At 44.6% G+C, this 21296-nt stretch overlaps 1 protein-coding gene across 2 annotated transcripts; it reads left to right on the forward strand.

Annotated features, from left to right (window-relative positions):
- Positions 1–2603: 2603 nt before the first annotated feature.
- mmp16b (matrix metallopeptidase 16b (membrane-inserted)) lies at positions 2604–18407 on the forward strand. 2 transcript variants are annotated; one of them, XM_076021659.1, is made up of 11 exons: positions 2606–3748; positions 6203–6351; positions 6609–6623; positions 6936–7052; positions 9006–9310; positions 12732–12893; positions 13283–13500; positions 13600–13738; positions 14705–14855; positions 16961–17076; positions 17587–18407. In XM_076021659.1, exons 1-11 carry the CDS (start codon positions 3623–3625, stop codon positions 17946–17948), a joined length of 1860 nt encoding a protein of 619 aa, XP_075877774.1. In that variant the 5' UTR covers positions 2606–3622; the 3' UTR covers positions 17949–18407. The 2 variants fall into 2 exon arrangements, with proteins under 2 accessions (XP_075877775.1, XP_075877774.1); XM_076021660.1 differs by lacking the exon at positions 6609–6623 and having other exon boundaries at positions 2604–3748.
- The last annotated feature ends 2889 nt before the right edge of the window (positions 18408–21296 follow it).

Genomic DNA, 21296 nt, shown 5'->3' on the forward strand with positions numbered 1-21296 from the left:
TTCTCATAACAGAGCTCCCCGTCAGCATAGCAAGAACTCTAAACAAACACAGAATAATGGCTGCATCAGGGAGGTTTTAAAAGCAAGAGGAAGAGGAAAAAAAGAGTAAGTGGAAGATGGAAACCAGAGGGAATGACATGACAGACACTTAATAAACACACCTGGCCTTGGAATGGTCTTGTTTTTGTTTTTTTTTAATTCTATGATCGTTCGGCTCCATGAAGAACATTTTGCACAAATGTGCTAATTTATGCATCAGAGACTTAATACAGGCCAACGTATAAGGGGCTAATGTTTACAAGGGGAGTCCTATTAAGTGGCTCAGTCAAGCAGAAAGGTCATGTGACCAAGTTGTAAGGGAAGATGACTTGTGATGGTATGAAGTCTGATCTGCATGACAGGGCCCAGATGGAGTGGCACGTCTCCGTGCATCCTGGGGCAGCGTGCATGTGATATAATGTACCAGCACTGCCACACTAGTAACATGAGCATGTGCGCTTGGAACACAACAGAGATGAGACTGGGTGGCGGCAGAAAGAAAAACAGCCACATCTGTGATCTTATAGGATCTACCATCACTCAGAGGAGCAACATCTGCTGCACCCACCCAAACAAACATTGCACCATTGCACCAGATATACACACAAGGGGCATTCAAAATTAGATAAAGACAACAGAAAGAAGGTTCTTCATACTGGTGTATGTGTACAGAAACTAAATAAAAACATTGTGATTTTCCACAGAGACAATCTGGCGCAAAGAAAAGATGGACTCTGTGGGAGTCTGTGGGACTGGAAACATCTCTCTCTAATGTGTTTTCTGCACAGCTATTTTCAAAGTTCCTCAGCTTGAAATGTATATAACTGTAGGTTTAACGTTGTAATTCCTTTTCTGTGAATTTCTGTTGCTCCTCTGTGGCTCCTGTCAGGGCTGCTGCATTTCTCTGCCTTCTGTTTTAAGACCAGGATTAGATGTGACCAAATCAACGTTTTAATAATAGCTTTGCAAAATCCCATTTTTCAGCGGCAGGGCTCAAAAGCCTCAGGCGCTCAGAGCATGCTGTCAAGTACCAATTAAAATAGGTTTAATTAAAGAAGCCAACGAGATTACCTTGTATCTCACCATCTGCCCTTCGACAGTGAATGCAGACGGGTATCTATGTGGGTGAATCATGTGGCCTTTTTCTTCCCGATGAAGCGTACGGTCCTCTTTGACGCAGAGCCACATCAACCTGCACAAGCATGTAGTCACCACGGCAACCCGTAGGCTTACACCGTAAACAACTCATAGTAAATGAATGAGCCAGTCTAATCAGATGGGAATGTTTTCCTCAACTCACAGTTACATCCTGTTTCAGAACTCTCAAACGCCTTGTTCACAGCTGGGAGTAATGCCTATCATTCTTCAGGCTCCCAGTTTGTCCTGTTTCCAGGTACCATAGGTAAAACAACCTGTTTCATTTTGAGAAAAAGTATCTTGTGACACATTGTTATGGTTAGAACACTTTTTTAAGGTATGAAAAAACAGAAAAAACACATTAACTCTGAAACCCCTGGCCTTGATCTCGAGTGGGAGTTGATTTTGAATGGTCTGAGAATGAGATGCAACTTTTATCTTTGCTGGCAAAATGCTTCGATTCAACAAAGTCCTTGAAAATGATATAAAACACAAATACATATGATAGATAAAATAAAAAACACAATACCAATGCAAAATGAAAGCTGCAAATAACGTTCATGGGACTTTGCCCACTACTGCCGCCGTGGGCCAAACCCCTTTCTGCATGTTCAGGGCGTCAGAATTGGGTTTGAACATGCTTATGAATAACAATAATTACAAACAAACAAAATGCAATGGAGTCTTGGCAAGACTTGCTTTGAACAGAGCCTGTCACTGCGTCACCCAATGTATGAATTCGTAAAATAATGAATTAAACATTAATACGATGAAACAGCCAATTGAGAATCATAGCAAGGGCGATCGTTTGCATCAAAATTGTTTTAATTCAAGCTCTTAGGTTTGGCACTGATTTCTGTTCAAGTGCACAGAGTTTATCAAAAGTCTCATAATGAGTTGCTGCAGCCTCTATGGCTTTCTGTTCATGTGTGGGAAATACCAGTTTTAGCAATTGTTGATAGATTGTTTAGGCAGCCAAACAATGCACCAAAAGAGACAAATTGAGTCACTAAAATCTCTACTGATGAGGCCCTAATGTCTGACAGAGCTCTTAGCGCACACAAGTGGTTTTGTTCCGAATGTGAACTGGTCCATGTGTTTTTAACTGTGGCGATTTACCATCAAATCCATTCCGGTCAGTGTTGGGAAAGCACTGCAAAACTAACAGGGACCTCTGAGTCATTTACAAAGAAGTATAAAACCGATTGCAGTTCTGCCCAAATTGGGCGCAGCTTCAGTAGGTGGAAGATGGAAACAGATGTCATCAACAAGAGACAAGCCAGAAAGTTGGAGCACCACTGTGACAAATAAAAGATCAAGTGAACTGAACAATGGTTAAGAGAAGATGTTAATGTGTCATGTGTGAGTGACTGCACACCTAAACCGACTCCTGGCTGCACACACAAAAAACAAACCTTTAACGCTTCTCCGATAGTCCCCCGCAACACGCTCCGCCCTTTCTGCCTGTCACATCGAATCAATGTCAGATCAATTTCGCGGCCCATTAGTTCAAGAGGGCCGGATTCAGGTTCCTGGGCCTCTGTGTCCTCCTCGGAGCAGAGGGGGGATACAAAGCAGAGGAGAAACAGTTGGCAGCTCCGTTCCCAGGTGAAATACCGCCATCTTGTGGCCTGTTGTCTGGCTGCACGTCTGCGCTGTGAAAGGAGGGCTGGGGGCAGGTGTCTGGAAGATAGCAGGCCGTCCAGCGAGGTTTCTTGGGGCCAGAGAGAAACACTGAGATGGAGTGTAGTAAAATGCGTGCGGAAAAAAAAAAATAAAATGTGTAAATCAAAGTCTTAATCCGAGAAGAGCAGTGGTCTCTGTTCTTCGGTTGCTGGAAGGGATAGTTTTGGCGCACCAATCGGATATCAAATGTATACATAGGGAACTAACTACATATCAAGTATCACGTAAAAATGTTTGCCTAAAATATTTGAAAATCGCCTCGGGGCGCAGCCGAGGCATCTTGCAAGCAGCAGCGGCTTTCTCATCTCTCCCGCACTGTGTGCGGCAGGCGGCTCTTCATCGCAGCGCCGTGTGAAGAAATCAAAGCGCAGGCGTCGAGTCGGGAGGAGAGGGAGCCGATCTTGCGCAGACAGGCTACTGTACGTGGCCATTGATGCTCGCTGGATCCGCGGAGCCAGTGATGTAAATAAGGATGGCGAGAGCTGCGCATCTGGCGTGCGGCGTCCTCTCTGCTTGACATCGGAACATTTGATTCAACCGTTTTTATGTAGTTTTTTTTTTTTTTTTTTTATAATTATTATTATTATTTTTTTTTATATACAGGTTCGTCTCTGCGCATCCGGCTCCTTTTAATTTTTCCCCAGCCCCCCATCGGAATCCTGCCTCAACGCTACCGCCTGATGATCCCCTTTTGACACGAGATTCACGGCAGAGGCGCCTTCTTCTATAACAAACACTCGGGGGGAACAAACGGGTCATTATGACCTTAGCATCCTGCATAAAAACAAGACCATCGGATTGCTTTTACGCGGCAGCACTCTGCTTGCACCTTCTGTTTTGGAGTCCGTGCGTCGTGTCCGAAGAGAAGCGTCACTTCAACGTCGAGGTAAGACAAATGGCCTTCCTTCCTTCCCCCTTCTCTTCCCTTCCCTGCTGCTTGTTGTCGACGGCGGCGGCGGCGCTCTCTCCTCCACATCAGCCGCTTCGGCGTTCGGAAAGCGGTACCCGCGCATATCACAGTCTGTGGGCAGTGATTACCATATTGCAAAAACAAGGATGCATTGACGGGACATGTCATGGTAATAATAATAATAATCATAATCACAAAAAAACAAAACAACCCGCGCATCCCTCGTTTGCAGAGCGCAGTGAAACAGAAGGATGTTCATTTCAGTAAGCAGCTCAGCTGATACACACCGATGTCGAAATATGCATCCTTGATCTGATTACACGGATGGGGATTTTTCAGTGTTTATCGCGCAATTTAATAGCATTTCTTTCTTTGTTTCTTTCTTTGCGTGAACAGCGAGGTATAGCCTCTATTTACGTTGCAGGCCAACGTGAGGCATTGCACTGCTGGCTGCAGGAGATTAAATGTATGCAGACGAGAGACACGGGATTATTTTTCTTTTTTTTTCTTTCTTTTTTTTTTTTTTTTTTTCCATATGTCGACGCGCCTTTCCGTCCTTCCAGACCCGAGGCTCCCACCTGCGTTACTATATGAGAGAATGTCATGCTATCGCCACCGACACACATTGCAACACAAGAGTCATTCTTCAATTTAATGGCTTGTTGAAATCTGTCAGATATCTCCCAGGCGATCTGCCTTTGAACAAACAGCACACACAGGAAGCACATCCAGTGGAGGAGGAGGAGGAGGAGGAGGAGGGGGAGGAGGTGGGGCGGGGGTCGGTAAACAAGGCATGTGGCTCAGCAGAAAGCAGGATGGAGGCAGGGGAGAGATGGGAGAGGGAGGGAGGAGATGGACGGAGGAGGAGAGAGCCAGTCAGATTAGCTGTTGTTGGAGCTTATCTGTCTACTGATGGGAGGGGTTGGATGGCATATGGGTAAGCATCACTGTGCTCAGTGGTAGGGTGGGTCTTGGGGGGCACTGACCACTGAGTGACGGCCTGACCTCTGACCTCTGTGTCAGTCGGGCGCTCTCACTGACGCAAAGGTGGAGAGGAGGCAGGACCACAGCCACCTGCACGTGCACACGGGCCAGGCAGCCGCAAGACAACACCAGTGACTCGCGTAAGGTCACTGGAAGGGAATCAAATGCAAACAGAGGCGCCGAACGCCAGAGGCCTCGGAGGAAATGCGCACAGTCCAGTGTGAGCCTCTTTTCTACAAACTACAGGCTGTTTGCACAAGAATCCCGCTGAGACGCCTGGTTCAAACCTCCAAATCAGAAGGCGGTCCGTCTCTTTTGTTGTTGGATTTTTTTTTTCCACTTTGTTTTTTTTTTTGTGTGTGATAATAGCAAACGTGGCAATGGTGAGTCACCTAACAACAGCCTCTTGTTGGATGCAGAAAGAGCGACACATACTTATTGATTGTTTTTTGGATGGAAAGAAGAAGGAGGCGGGACGATTGAACAAACGGTGCGTTTCACAGCCTCTTGCTTTGAAACGCCATCGCGGCGCTGTTCCCTGGTGTGGGCGACTTCGTGGCCGCAGCACCAAATCAAAACATGCATGTCGAAAAATTGCATGCAAAGTGTGAGGTGTGGTCTAATGGAGGGGTTTCCAAACCTTTTCACACCGTGGCACCACAAACAGCATTAGCTTGTGGCCAGGGACCCCCTACGCAAAGCAACGGACAATTCTACAAAATATGGAAAGAAACTCTTATTTACTATTCAGTAATTGGTTTACTATCAACCGACATGTCTTCAATACTGTATTAAACATTATTATTAAACTTGTGTACAAACAAACAACAACCTGAATATGGGGGCGCGCTAAGATGCAGCGACCTCTCTCTGTTGAACTTTTTTTAGCATCTGTAATTTATTTATTGTTTACTTTAGTGTTAGGATACGTCTGTTTTTATTTGCTGTGCCTGTGCACTTGCTGTAACTTCAGTGCGAGGAGTGTCATGACTGTCTTCACCATGGGACAGTGGGAAACAGACTTTTGATTCCTCCTTTGTATGGGTAACCATGTATGTACATACAAAGAAATTGACAATAAAGTTGACTTTGACTTTGACAAACTCTTCACTGATAACAGAATCAGATAACAGAACAAAATATATCAAACATCTCTCAATTGTGTGTGTGTGTGACACAGACACAGATTACACTCGTGGCACTAGTACACTAGTTTTTGCACATTTCTTTTTTCTAATGGGTAAATTGGCAGAGCATCAAATAGGATGCAAAGACGCGTTTTGGATGTTCAGAGATCGACAAACTTTGGTGTAAACACATCTTCTACCACGTCTTGGGTCGATTACAAACCTTTTTTGTTTCCCCGCCAAGAAAGAAAAAGGAAAAAAAAAGAAAATTTGGCACCGAACAAAGTGTCTAAATCTTTCTCTGGCGTCTTGCTCGCAGGGATGGCTACAGAGGTATGGATACCTTCCCCACACAGAACCGGGAATGTCTGTCCTGCGCTCGGCACGCACCATGCATTCAGCCATTGCCGCCATGCAGCGCGTCTATGGCCTCAATGTCACAGGGACACTGGATGAGGAGACCAAGGAGTGAGTATGCACACCAAACGCCACGCTAGCCGCCTGCTCGGCGCCCATTCATTCATTTAAAGCGCCGCCCAGCAGCGTGAATGAAAAGAACAGTGGCCAGAAATAGACGTGGCGCTCATCTCTCCCCGTCACCCCACACCCCCATCCCCCCATTCCCCCTTCACCTTTTCCTGAGACGATGCTCAGGCGAAGGTTTTAACGCTTCTCCTTCTTCTCATTTTGCATGATGATGATGATGATGATGATGATGGTGACAGTGATGTCACGCTGAGGTGAGAATCAACTCCCTGTCTACGTGTTTTCTCTGTGTCCCGTGCTTTGTGAGTGGCTGACGTGCTGTGAATGAGGCGAGACGACTCATGATCTCACTCACACATTGATGAGTTTGCTCTGAACATTGCCTGCGGTGGGAAGTAGTTTAGCGTTCTCTTTTCTTTTGTTGTGTCGCACTTTTAAATTCAGTTCTTTGTGCTGTCTTGTACGGTTTCTTGTCTCTCTCGCTCTCTCCACGCCCACCTAAATTACAATCCCAGTTCATTAACGCTTCCCGTCTCCTTTGCTCCCCCTCTCCGCTAACGACCAAGCTGGATGCAAAAACCTCGCTGCGGGGTTCCGGACAAATTTAAAAGCGCTTCGAGGTCACGGAAACGAAGATACGCGCTGACGGGGCAGAAGTGGCAGCGTACGCACATCACCTACAGGTGAGGGGCCTGCCGAGGCCGTTTCTCTCTTCCCTCTTCCTCTGCTCCCCACTCCTCTTTGAAGTGATCACACGCCGCCGTTGTCATAGAAACCGCACAGAGACGTCAGTGGAGGCGCACAGCGAGGCAAAATATAGTCAACATCACACTTCCAACATCAACGCGTGCAGGTCTGCCCATATGGGCTGCGAGGATAATAATAAGCCCTTGCACATTTTCCACCACAGATGCAATTGTTTTTTTTTGTTTTTTTTAAGCAAAACAGCCAATTTCAGCCGCTCGACGGGACGACCGAAGGCATTAACGGCATTTGAAAATCCTCCCTGTAAAATGTCCACACGCTGTGGACAGAAATATTCCGACTCCCATCTTATCCAGCCTGATTAAGCCGAAGCTTTTAATAGGTTCTGAGGAGAAAGTGATAAAAGGGTCTCTGGCACAACTGCAAATTGACAGGTTACAGCAGTAATAGACGATAAGGCTGTCAATTTATTCAAATCCTTCCTTCCTCCACCAGTTTGAATTGATGAGCCACCTCCCCTAATGGAATGTCAATCAGTGCTGAGCCAGAGCTGCCGCCGCTGCTGCTGCTGCTGCTGCTGCTGACTGCACTTTATTCATGGAAATGAGTGGGGAGAGGGAGAGAGGAGGAAGATTTCCCATCCCTCCCTCCCTCCCTGCCTGCCTGCCTGCCAGGGACTGATAACGACTGCTATGTTCAAAGTTCAGCAAAAAAGCTGCTGGGCTTGAAATAGTTGTGTTAAGTGCAACTTCTTCTTCTTGTTTTTTTTTTACTGTTCATTCTGAAAAGTAAAGAAAAACAAAAAAAACAAACAAACAAACAAAACAAAACGTGTTTACTGAAGATTAATGGGATAGTGAGGCAATGGCAGGATGCACATTGTGTGTTTTTCTTCTTCCCCAAAATGCATGGCAGAAAATATGCTCCCTGCATTTGCCTTTTCGTGGTGTGTAAACTGTAACCTTTTTTCTCATCATCTGATACATGATGATGATTCACTTTAATGTCATTATGTACAATACACACAACAAAAATTCTATTGGAATCGAGCCTGGCGCAAATGTAAGCAAAGTAATTATATTACAGTGATGCTGTAGTGGCATATGATGACATAAAGTGCAAGTTTCTTAAAGTGCTGGGGTTGATAACAACCACACTAATTTAATGAGTAATACATTGCAAGTATGTGTAAATAACTATTCAAATATTAGATATAAACACATATGTAAAATTATGGGATATCCAATACCGTTGAAAAGTTTGGGGTCACTGACTCATTCCTGCCTTCAACTCCATTATAACCAGTTTTATGAAATAAAGATATTGATTGCTCTGCAATCACTATTAGTGCAGGAAAATCATTCAAGATGTGCTTAACAAGTATGGGAACATTTTAGTGTTCAAATCATTTCCAATGTCTAGTTAAAAGTGATTGAGAGAATTCCAAGTGTGCAAAATTCTGTGTGAACACACTAAAAAAGTCGGCTGTTTTCAAGAGCTTCTATAAAATATAAACCATGATGCTTTGTTTACTCGATTATGGTCTAGTAAGCACAACTAGGTGTGATTATAATACACAGCTTTATTTTCTTTATTCATTTTATAGTGTTCAATTAGACATTCAAGGTGTCAAAGCCATCCCATGTGTCCTTAGCACATGCTTACTGATTTTTGTGCACGAATAATGTTCTTAGAGCAGTACAGTAGCTTATTTTACGATGCTGGTTATAATGGAGTTCAATGCAAAAACTTTTGAACAGTAGTGTTTGCAATACAATGAGGGCAAATAAAGAGACTGTGAGTGCTTAAGGTTGGCTGGGTGGCAGATCAGTTGGGTGGCTTCTTTCAGGGGGCAGCAGATGCATCCGCATCCCTTCAAGTAATGAGGTTTCTCTTCTCCGGGCCCGCTCTCCCCCACTTTCTTTCCACAGTATTAAAAATGTCACGCCAAAGGTGGGCGCCAGGGAGACTCACGACGCCATCCGCAGAGCATTTGACGTGTGGCAGGGGGTGACACCCCTGCGCTTCGAGGCCGTTCCGTACAGCGCCCTGGAGACGGGCAGGCGTGACGTGGACATCACCATCATCTTCGCTTCGGGCTTTCACGGCGACAGCTCGCCCTTCGACGGGGAGGGGGGATTCCTTGCCCACGCCTATTTCCCAGGCCCGGGCATAGGAGGGGACACGCACTTTGACTCCGACGAGCCCTGGACCCTGGGGAACCCCAACCACGATGGTGAGTGGAGACCCTTTGACACCCATCAGATCATGAAATGACGGAAGGGGGAATAAAGCGCAGGACGCTGCGGTACGATGTTGAAAAGGCAAACAATGACAAGGAGGTTAGGAGGAGATACTTAGGAAGGCATTGAAGAACACAATGAGAGTGCAGACATAACGAGGAGTGGATATGAAATGGACAGGGCTCCGCAGCACGGCTGAGATGGTGTCGCAGGGCAGCGCAGGAAGGATGCTCAAGCACAAACAAAGAGCGTGGAGGCGTCTCTGATCAGGCTGTGCTCTGTGAAGACACATCATCCCCATCTGTCATCTTTCCCACGCCTTGTTTTTTTTTTTTTTTTTTTTAATCTCTGCATAACAAACTCCTCGGATGGCAGGATGGAGAGCTCGGCTATTTTAAGACATAAGAAACCTGCACAACAATTTGTGTTATTTTTGTTTTTGTAGTCAGCATTATGTAATATTGCATTTTGTTCTGTTGCGGGACGCTTTGTTACGGCATGCTGCGCGATGTGTGATAGGGTGCTGTTAATGTGCTGCCACATGAAATATTACATTACGCCGTATTCTCCTTATGCTTTGCTATGCTATGGTATGCTATGCTAACGCTGTGCATAACAGGGTGCAGATGATGTGATGTGATATGATGTGTTGCATTATGCTTTGCCATGTCACGTTCTGCCACGTCACATCACATTAGAGGGTTGTGTCGTCTCATAAGTTGTGTTGACCTGTTTTGTGATGTCCAGTGTTCTCATTTGTTATGTCAATGTGTTGCGTTGTGTTGTCCCATACCATTATTCTGCAGTCGTCATGCATGTTGTCGTTATGCAACGGCTGTTCTTCCTACTCTAAATGCTTCCTAAAATATTAAACTACCCATATAATTATTGTTCATTTGCAAGGTTTGTCACAAACTGTCCCATCCGACACGTAAAAGGTTGAAAGCAGAGATTTTCATGTTGCCGTCTCGACATAATATAATCCTTATCTTATGTTTTATTTTTGCAGTAACCATTCTCCTGAGCTCCCAGACTCTGTTCTTTGTTTTACTGGAAGAGCTGGCTAACACTATATGTTGTGCCTCCTTCTGGAAAGCTGCCCAGCCCACCCCACCCAATCTGTCTCCCCTCTCCTACTTTCTTTTGTTCTCCTCTGGTAATTGCCTCGGACTCCCGAGTCAAATCCGTGCTCACCCTGGCGTGGCATCCCGCGGTTATCTCCGCTGAGTGCTGACTCTGACGCTGAAAGGCTCCTGTCTGAGCTTGTGCGTCTGCAAAGCTGTGCAACCTTTAATGGGCTTTTACAGCAGTGTAATTGTAAATCTTGCATGTTGACATGTGCGCTAATGGCAGCCCCGGCCTGTCTCCTGGGAGTTTTCTGGTGACATTTTTGGTTAGGTGGAAGTGGCTGCTGAGGCTGTGAGATAAATTGAGGAGAGAGGGAGGTGTAACCTTTTAGCTGCCGGTTGGGGGTCACTGCTGGTTCGTTGCAGCGCCGTCGGCAAGAGTGGATATCCTGTTTTAAAGGGCGGCAATCACCCGGGGATCGTTTCAGTCACAAGTTGTAGGTAAGCGGCGGACTTCTTTCCAAATCGGGCTGACAGTGCGGTGCGAGGAACACTGCGCCGACTGTGTTATCTTGACATTTGTGTGCATGCAGGTGCGGCTCAATGTGAGCGTGTGTTTGGTGCTTCGGGCGGTAATGTGAGCGTGTGCAGACCTCCATGAGCTGTGCCTCCCATGCGGTTCGTCCTTGGGAAGAAAATAGCACATTTACTCACGCTTTACTCACCTGCGCTAACCCTCACCGGTGCGGCACAGCAGCTCAGCGGGCATCGTGTCTGTACGCAGAGTGCTTTCACTGTGGATGACAGGACACACTTTGGCAAGCAGAAGGACAACTGAAGACTTAAAAGTGGTTGGATTTGCAGTGATGCGACAATGTAGCCAAGTAATCACATTTAGACTGTTTGATAAAGTGTTGATTTGGTGACAGACTAGAACACATACTGGAGACACTACAGTTAAAGCACAAGGGCAAGTCTGGCAGAAGCTTAATAAGCTGATATCAGGCTGTTGGGCTTATTCGGATAAACATGGAACGAAGGTCAAACCTGCGGTACGAAAGAGATTCTGGCAAAGGAGGAAAGGAGAGCACAGCTTAAATACACATGAGGGAGGAGAGACAAGAAGACACAGGTGGGACACAATCAGAGATTGACCAAGTAATGGTCAAAATAAATCAGAAAAACCATGACACAGACAATTCTGCGACCCTGACAGCAATTGTCTTTAAAGAACAGAAGATCAGTTTGAACAGCATATATTTATATGCTTCTTTTTACTACAGTTACAGCAACACATTTATTAGTTGTTTTTTTTGGTATTTATTAGCATTTCTTTGCCATATGTTTTTACATTCTGCAGCGACACTGGGAAAAATAGGCCTGGGGTTAAGCTGGAAGTAGCAGATGTTCAAATGCTGATCTTTTGAAACCAGGACAGACTGGACTCATCACCACAGGGACAGGCCATCATAGATATTTCAGAGACAGACTGTGGTGGTTTGGACATGTGCACAACAAGAACAATGGCTATATTGATAGAAGGATGCTGAGGTTGGACCTGGCAGGCGGCAGGCATATAGAGGAAAACTGTCGGGCTGGGACCACCAGTGACCTCTTAGCAGAGTGACACATTAATAGGTTATGAAATTCCTTAGATAACCAGGCTCTCAGAAGAGAGGACTCAAAACTCTGACTAGTCTAAAAAAGAATAACCAAAAAATCCCTCCAGGTGGAGGAAAAGGGCTAATGATCTGGCGCTAAGAAAATAAAGCAAACACAAAACAGGAGGAAAAAGGCTAATGGTTATCACTATGAAATAATTAACAAACCAAAACATTCCGACAGGAGGAATGAAAACCAGACCTAGCGGTAATAGAAAATTACCTAAAACATAAAACAACTCACACCTAAATACAGAGGTTCTAAGAAAAACTATGACACTTTTAATAATGAAATTAAAATCACTCTTGAAGAGGAAAACAAAACAGCTATGAACAGAAACTAAGACTAGAATAATTTTTTTTTTTTATATTTAAGCCCACGGAGGGTAATGGGGAACAGGTAAAGACAATAGGTAATCAGGTCAGACACAGGTGACACATGAGGAAGGCAAGTGCTTTGAAACGAGAGGAGAGTCAGTTTCTTTTCAAAATAAAACAGGAAATGACAGGACTAAAAAAGCCAAGACAAGACAAACCTCACCAGGATGTAGTGACAGAGGAGAGAAAGTTAGCTGGCATGAGAGAGGAGAGGTTTAGATGGATGCAGATGATTGACTGTGGAGAAGCTTTGTATTTTTCTGCTCTGGCACCACTTTTCACACAGCCCAAACCTCTGTCCTTCCCAGGCAACGACCTGTTCTTGGTTGCGGTGCACGAGCTGGGCCATGCCCTCGGTCTGGAACACTCCAACGACCCCACCGCCATCATGGCTCCTTTCTACCAGTACATGGACACGGAGAACTTCAAACTACCTCACGACGACCTGCAGGGCATCCAGAAAATCTACGGTAACTGCTCCCCCTCCTCACAGGTCACCCTCTCTCGAGGCTGCAGGCCAGAGATTGGACAGACAATATGCTCGTCTGCCCTCTCTAGAGGTGACTCATCGGGGCCATCGTCCCATCAAATCTATTGTCGCAAATATGCACAGTTTTCTAAAGCCTTCAAGTAAGCTAGTCAGTATTACAAATGCCGCTGCAGCTGTCAGCTGGGCTTGATGCAGTAAACACCATTTGTCAGCTGTCAAACCAGAGACCAGCCCCGCAGGCGTTTTCAAAGCAACATGAGTCAATTCAACAGGAAAAAGAAAGAAAAAAACGAAAAGCCGAAATGAAAGCAGTCACGGTCTTGAAAAAAAGAAAACGCAATTATGGAAGAACAAAAAAAATGTTTGCAGGCCCACCGGATAGAGCGCCGCAGCCTACCAGGCCTCCACCTACGATCCCCCCACCTCGCTTCCACCCGCCCTCGGACCCCCGTAAACACGATCGTCACGTCAGACCTCACCGCCCTCCGCAGGGCGCCAAGCCTTCCAACCCCAACTCCAAACCCAACATCTGCGACGGAGGCTTCAACACCCTGGCAATCCTCCGACAGGAGCTCTTTGTGTTTAAGGTGGGGCAAATCAGTAGCTAGCCAATTTAAACGGCTCAGGATGGTAATAATAATGAGGACGGTGACGAATATGATGACTCATCTCATGTTGTCGTACAGGATCAGTGGTTCTGGAGGGTGCGGGACAACTCGGTGGTGCCGGGTTACCCCATGCAGATCAACTACTTCTGGAAAGGTTTGCCAACCAAGATCGACGCCGTGTACGAGAACAGCGAGGGGAAGTTTGTGTTCTTCAAAGGTGGGCAGGAGAGCTTTTCCGTGTTTTCACTGGAGCATTGAGGGGCATTCATTTTTGCACACACACACACACTCGCACGCGCACACTTCCGCCAGAACACTTGTGCTTGTTTGTTGATTACAAGTGGTGCTGGTGCCTTGCCAAGCAGTGTAGCAATGCACCAATTGCGAGGGAAGACGAGTAGCTCCCTAACTTAACACAAAGAACAGTGGAAATGTATTAAAATGAGTTGTGTAATAATTCTTAGTTTTATCCACTAGGGGGAGAAATATGTCATCCTTTTTTACCGTAAATTGAACAAAGAAGCTATTTTTCATTTTGTTATTCCAAGTATGACACATAATTTACACACCAATGCCACCTTTCAGTGTGTTTGTATGTGTGTGTGTGTGTTTGTGTTTGCATTTAAATCACACACTAATCTTCCATCATACAGCCGGCAGACAGTACAGGGTGCTCGGGTGCAGGTCCGCTGCAGCCATCAGGCAGATTAACATGACATCTGCCACTCACTGAGATCCGGTGGCCTCTTGCTTTATTATTCATTCCCTGCAGGGGAACTTAACTTGCATGAGCGTGTGCGAGCGTGCACGTCAGTGCTTGAGCCACTTGCACTTCCAACTGCAGTGGCTCTCTCCCTCGCTGCCCACGGCACTTGTAATTAAACTGAGTTGGATGCGACAATACCTTCAGTGGGACCGCGGACAGCAAGTCTTGCCAGCATCAACCTTAAAGTGTTATTTTGATGTTTTTTTAATTAGATAATGCAGAATAGATCCTCCAGGCGATTAGACACCTAGTCAAGTGATACATCTCACCTTTGAATTGGTAAAAAAAATAAACCCATACAATAAAGGTATTAATCAAACTCTGCTGTGTTTGGTGAGATTTTTTTTTTGAATTCCAGCTCATTTTCACAATGTGATCTTGGTCCCAGAGTTCACTAACGCTAGGTGTGTATTTTAGGAAATCGTTTCTGGGTCTTCAAGGACACAACCCTCCAGCCGTCATACCCTCAGGACATCTCGCTGTTCGGAAGCGGAATGCCCACTCAGAGCATCGAGACAGCTGTCTGGTGGGAGGATGTCGCCAAGACCTACTTCTTCAAAGGAGACAGGTCCGTGTGGGATGTCTATTAGTAGCTGTGCGAGTGGGCCGAGCTGAAAAATCCTCAAAGAGAATGAGCGGAGCCACTGATGGCAGAAATCTCCCTCAGAATCCTTTTGTTCAAGCCAGTAAATAAACCGCTTGTTATAAAGTGCAATCAAAGCATTTCATTTTGAGGACTGACTATCGAACACAGTTAAAATTCTTTGAGCAACACTTTCATTTTCAACATTTATTAGCTTGCATCTGCCGAAATTATGATTTTTTTTTAATTCTGATTTTAGCCATATTCAAGAAAAATACTACTGGTTTTAGAATTTGGTGGTTGAATTTATTGTTTTCACCTCATTGATGGGTTTTGGGCGACTGTGGCTCAGGAGGTAGAGTGGCTTGTCCAATGACCGAAAGGTTGACGGTTCAAATCCCACTCCATCCCAGTCTGTTGTTGTGTCCTTGGGCAAAACCATTAACCCACATTGCCTCATAAGAATTTGGGTGGTGGTCGCAGGGGCTGTTTGGCGCAGATTGGCTGCCATGCTTCTGTCAGTCTGTCCCAGGGCAGCTGTGGCTACATGTAGCTTACCTCCACCGGTGTGAATGAATAATGGGTTCAATTGTAAAGCACTTTAGGTATCTTTAAAAGCGCTATATAAATTCAAATCATTATTATTATATACACTCCTCATGTGTCAATTTCCCAAACTGAATCAGTGGGTCTGTTGTTGATGCCCGCCTGTGAAAGGGTCCCAATGTCTGCGAGTATGGCGGGATGACTCACATGTTTGTTCATCTGCCACGATCAGTCACATCTCAAGAGGTCAATGCTCCCTGTGGTGAGAGCTGACGCACAGATACGATGCTGTCTCTGTTGCTGCCTGACCGGCTGCCGATTCTTGTTTGAATTGAGCAAAGTGACACCAGAAGGAGTGATTGGAGATTATGTGGGGCCATCAAACGAGATGAATAGCAAACACAGGAGGCCAAGACAACAGTGTGAACCATCACTTTGCCCTTTTTGAATTTGTCTTGAAAGTCCAGTCATTTACAATTTAGTATCATCTTGTACTGAACCCACAAACACACAGATGTGCGCTGTCCCATGGTAAAATATTAATTTAGCATTCAAAATAATTATTATTTATGCCTCTAAATCTCAGGCAGGCGTACGTGAAGAAAACAAAGCCTTCTTGGCTACATCACAAGAAATAACCCTGTCCCCAAATATCTGTGTTTACTATCACCGTCTCTTAGTGCGAGTCTAAAAATATCATATAATATTATCTCGCCACTGGCCGACAGTTTTCTCAACACTTTGCAACATTCAATTAATGGCCTAGAGTCATAGAAATTGTCTCAAACTATATTCCTGGCATGAAAATTACTCAAAATTACTCCATTAAACAAATGCCCAGATTAGAACATAAAAATGTAAATGGCTTGAAAGCACAAATCTCTCATCCCACTTAAAAGAAGAAATCAGTGTTCAATAATGCTGTCAGAAAAGGTGTTGTTACTATGGCAAATCTAATGTTATTCCAGCAGTCAATGGCTTTTGTTGAAAACATGCATAGGTGCATTTTTTTTATTTGTCCTGAACATCCTGTGTCCTGCAGGCTTATAACACTAATTATCGTGCGCTCTGTGCACTCCCCTCTGCCACCAGTGACAGGCTGTGGTCAACAGCCTGCTGAGAAAAGCATGTAATTGCAGACTGATAAATGACTGTCGCTGTTTGGCGATCACATTATGACTCAGCGCTTCCTCGCAGCTGTAAGTCAACAGTCTGCCGACGGAACATTAAACGTGAATGAGCGGCAGAACACCGACTTCCTCCCTGCTCATTTTTTTTGATTCCATTCATTTGTGTCACCGGGGCCACGGCGCTGATGGGTTTTGTAATTGTGTCCAGGTGTCGGATTAATTAAACTCCCATCATGCTGATTCGGGATTTGCCTGGGCGGATTTGTGTATACCTACAAGAATGAGTAATTTCCTCCTTGCTCAGGATTAACCCAAATCAGCACACCATTACCGCGGGTCTGGTGCACGAGTGAGCTGTGTCCGTACATATGCCGCTGTGGCGGCTACTGACTTTCACTGTCTTCTCCCTCTTAGATACTGGAGGTACAACGAGGACATGAGAACAATGGATCCTGGTTACCCCAAGCCCATCACCATATGGAAGGGCATCCCTGACTCTCCACAGGGGGCTTTTGTGGACAAGGCCAATGGTAGCTTTGTGACACTGCACTACACCCAGAGCACACAGCGTGAACAGGGGAGGGAGAACTGGTTTGTTTGTCTCATAAAAACTGATAAATATTAAGGGAATGCTAAAAAAAAATAAAAAATCATAGGTATTATGCATGCAATTAAAATAAAAACAAACCTGCTTAATAAATATCCAAGAACACTTTCAGACCATTTAACTGGATGTTGTTTAAACTAAGGATTTGTTCATGTCTGTCGTGGGTTTTCTTTTTTTTCAGCATTTCATATTCCATTCTAAATACTTAACAAACTCATTAAGTAAAGCTGATTAAACATAATGACTGTAATCTTTTAATTGCATCTGTTCAGCAGACAAGCAAAAACAATCAGCAGAAGCAGAACAATCTCAGAAAAGAAAAGTTCTGTCCCACAAAAATATCAGGATACATTAGAACCTCAGTGATTTACATTTTTCTGACTGATTCTTTGCAGCAAATAATATTCTAATTTAATCTTTTACATCCTGCCAGGATTCACCTACTTTTACAAAGGGAAGGAGTACTGGAAGTTCAACAACCAGCTGCTGCGTGTGGAGCCCGGCTACCCGAGGTCCATTCTCAGGGACTTCATGGGCTGTGACGGCCTTCCTGCCGATCACGAGTGGGACTGGAACCCGCCGGCGGCCGAGGAGCGCCACTACGACAACGGCAACGTGGATGTGGTGATCCAGCGGGGCACGGCGGGGGGCACGGAGAAGGCCGTGGCCATCGCCATCCCCTGCGTGCTGGCGCTGTGCATGATGGTCCTCCTCTACACCGTGTTCCAGTTCCGGAGGAAGAGCACGCAGCGCCACATACTGTACTGCAAGCGCTCCATGCAGGAGTGGGTGTGAGGAACTGACTGTTGCGCTGCCAGGAGAGGAGTGCGACGCCGTGATTAAAAAAAAAAAAAAAAAAGGTCTAGTCATTACTTGAAGCCCTTGGTGCAGTAGTTGGAGGCACTGTTAAAGGGTGCAGTACATACAGATTGCCACGCTGGCATATTTCAAGACAGCTCGGAGTCGCGAGGAGGCGATCAGCAGAACTGGTCTGAAGCCACACCTTCCGCGTCCAACTCATGTGTATGTATCTGCTCAGACTCGTTTCTGTATCTCGGAAAGAACTCAATTAAATGAGACGGAGTTAAGCTCCTGTAAAATGGACCTTTGTCTGTCCTCGTCCCTGCACGCCGCTTAAAAAGCCCTCCGCACTTCAGTGGACAAATTAGATGTAGGCCTCGACTTTGCTTTCATTTCTTGATTAAATTGCTCTGAGTTATACTTTCTTTTTTTTTCTTTTTTTTTAATCTTTTTTTTTTAAAAAAGGAGAGGGAGGAGGGATGACAGAAAAATTGTCCGTGTAACAGAATATTCATTGATTCATTGTGCAGAGACACAAACCAAATATGACCTTTTCTTCCAAAGACAGTTTCTGCCTGACGTCACATTTGATGGGATTTTTTTTTTTTCCTCCACGGATCAAACATCTCACATCAGAAATTTGTTTTCTTTCACGTCCTCCCGAGCTCAAGACTCCCAAACAGGGGCCACAAACCTCTGTGCAATATTTATGAGACTGCCTTAATCACAGATTGCTTTAACACCCACTCCCTCCCCCCACTCTCTGGATGTAGTGACACTGTAAGATACAGAACAACAAATGAAAGACCAGTTGTTGTTTTGTTAGTTTGATCCACAGTTTTGTTGCCACTGGAAGAGAGCCATGCGTAACACCTGGTGGCTTTCATTTTAGAACTCCGCTGGAGGGAGAGAGCGGAGGTTCGTTGTGCGTGCATGCATGAGTGTGTACGTGCGTGGATGACACAGTATTTAACCGCTGTATCTGCGTACTGAACTGTACTGTAGTGTCAGTGATCATACGGCTGGCATCCTGCTTTCAGTCTCTTTCCTGCCAACATTGGACGCTAATCTGAAAAAAGTCAGTCTGTGAAGGTTTGCTAGTTGAGATAATGTCCCAGTCTCTGCGTGATGGAGAGGACCTTTTTGTTTGTTGTTGTGTTGTGACAGGGCCGTCCAACTTTGCCCCCCAATTCCCTTGACTCCGGCATCTTTCATCTTTACGTTGTGAAGAGAAGAAAATATGTGCAAAAGGGATGAAATTGCAAAAAAAAAAAAAAAAAACATCAACAACGTGTCTCCTGAATATTGAATGCCAGGGGAAACAACTGGAAGACAAACAAAACAAACAGGATAAAGGTGAAACTTGTGCTTCCAGCAATTGGACACGACTGCTTATGATCTATTGTACAATTGTAACTACCCGTGAATAATTAACAGACAAAAGAAGAGTTGCTATGTTCTAATGTCAAATTACTAATATTTTTTTATAAAATTATTGTAACACTGTTAACAATTAACATCCAAAAAAGCAGAAGCAGCTTAATGGCTCTGATGACACAATGGCAAATATTTCTCATGTGCTTCACAATCTGTGATGTTGTATGGATGCACATGACATCACATACATTCGTCCGAGTCATGTTTGATGAGAATGAGTCAGATGAACAGAAGTCCTTCCCACCCCCTCGTACATATATACATATATGAATATATATATACATATAATTGTAACCACAATGCACAGCTTGGATCTGAGTGTCTTGAAAGGTGACTTTGACTGTTGATTATCAGGTGTCTTGGAAGAATTTGCCAGCCAATCACCTGGCTGGGAGGTTAATGTGATTTCGCTGCAGCATTATGATAAAATGCACTGAAAGAAAAAGGGGACAAGTTACCAAGCTCCATTTCTCTTGATTGAAATTTGAGGAATATCATCTTATGGTCACATTGAATCAACAACACTCCTCAAACATGTACTTTTTTCCATGGATGCTTATGTTCACCCTCTATTGTCAAGTTAGGGGCAAAAAATGCCACTATGTTGACACTTCTGTGCTGCTCAGTCCTGTCCATTTTCCATCAAAGCTAGCTGAGGTGTTGCAAGTTGCCGTTTGATGCATTGGAACGACAACGATGTACATGTTTTAGTTCATGCCATTTAAAATGACACACTTTAGTGTGGAGCAAACAGTCTCTTATGAAAAGAAACATCTTTGCTTGTCCAAAGCACACGCGTATGTCAGATCATGTAATTTAAAGTGAAAGTGGAAAAAAAATACAATTCATTGTCGTGAGCGATGTCTTATCAGTCTGTGTGTTTGTGCTGAAGGTGTGATGGCGCCAATAAAACAGTGAGTGAGAAGGTCAGGCAGGATATTTACTCCCCGCTCAGAGCTTTGAATCCTGCATGTCTCTGACTTTGTTTCAGGTTTAAAATGTATTATTATTTTTCAACTCTATCATGAACGGGACCCTCAATTTCTGGCAGTACAAGATATTAACTGTTGTGTGTTAGAATTTTTCCATCTCTGACAAATAAGAAACAATCTGGTCACGTTTTATCTGTGGGTGTGAACAGGTTGTCTGTCCCAGTTAATCTCCTCAGAGTGCTTTTTTTTCTGTCTGCCTTGACACAAGCTGCTCGGCATTAGTCACTGAAGGATGTAGATGGGGGCCGACTGGACATCAGATCGAAACACAAGAGAGGCGAGGGCACAGAAGATTTGACGAACATTTGCAATAACTGCTGTCAGTATTAAGAGAAAAAAAAAAAAGGCAGTAGAGTCAAAGGGTTAGTGTATGAAATCAAAGAAACCTGTGTTATATGTACATAAAGATGGTGTATACAGTCTGCTTGGAAGATTTTTTTTTTAATCTGTTCATTTAAAGAAAATGCTGTGTTGTAAATAAACATGTGCATAACAAGTGTGTCTTTGCGTTCTACTCTCACAGCAACACACATCCAAATCGGCCGTATGATGCACGGACGAGCCCATTTATTACTTCACATGGTACAGATTGAAAATGCACCAGATCGATTGAAATTTGCTCCGTAAAGAATTGTTTCTGTGATGACACAGATATTCGAAGAAACTAGAAACAAAATTCTTTTATCAACAATCATTTCTTATCAGGCTTTTGTGACCCTCAAACGAGCATGCATGTTTGACGGTCAGCTATTCAGAGAGCATTACTGCGACAGACAGTACAACCACAGTATTGCCTCTACGAAGCGTATCGGGTGGTTTTCATGGTCAGAATGCTAAAAGATGCCACGCATGCTTAAAATTAACTCGGAGAAAGAAATGGTTTCAGTTTTTTGTAATTTGAGGTCTTGCCACC

The sequence above is a fragment of the Nelusetta ayraudi genome, unplaced genomic scaffold (genome assembly GCF_046127955.1).
Source record: "Nelusetta ayraudi isolate G7.1 ecotype Tasmania unplaced genomic scaffold, CSIRO-AGI_Nayr_v1 ptg000011l, whole genome shotgun sequence".
Taxonomy (NCBI): domain Eukaryota; kingdom Metazoa; phylum Chordata; class Actinopteri; order Tetraodontiformes; family Monacanthidae; genus Nelusetta; species Nelusetta ayraudi.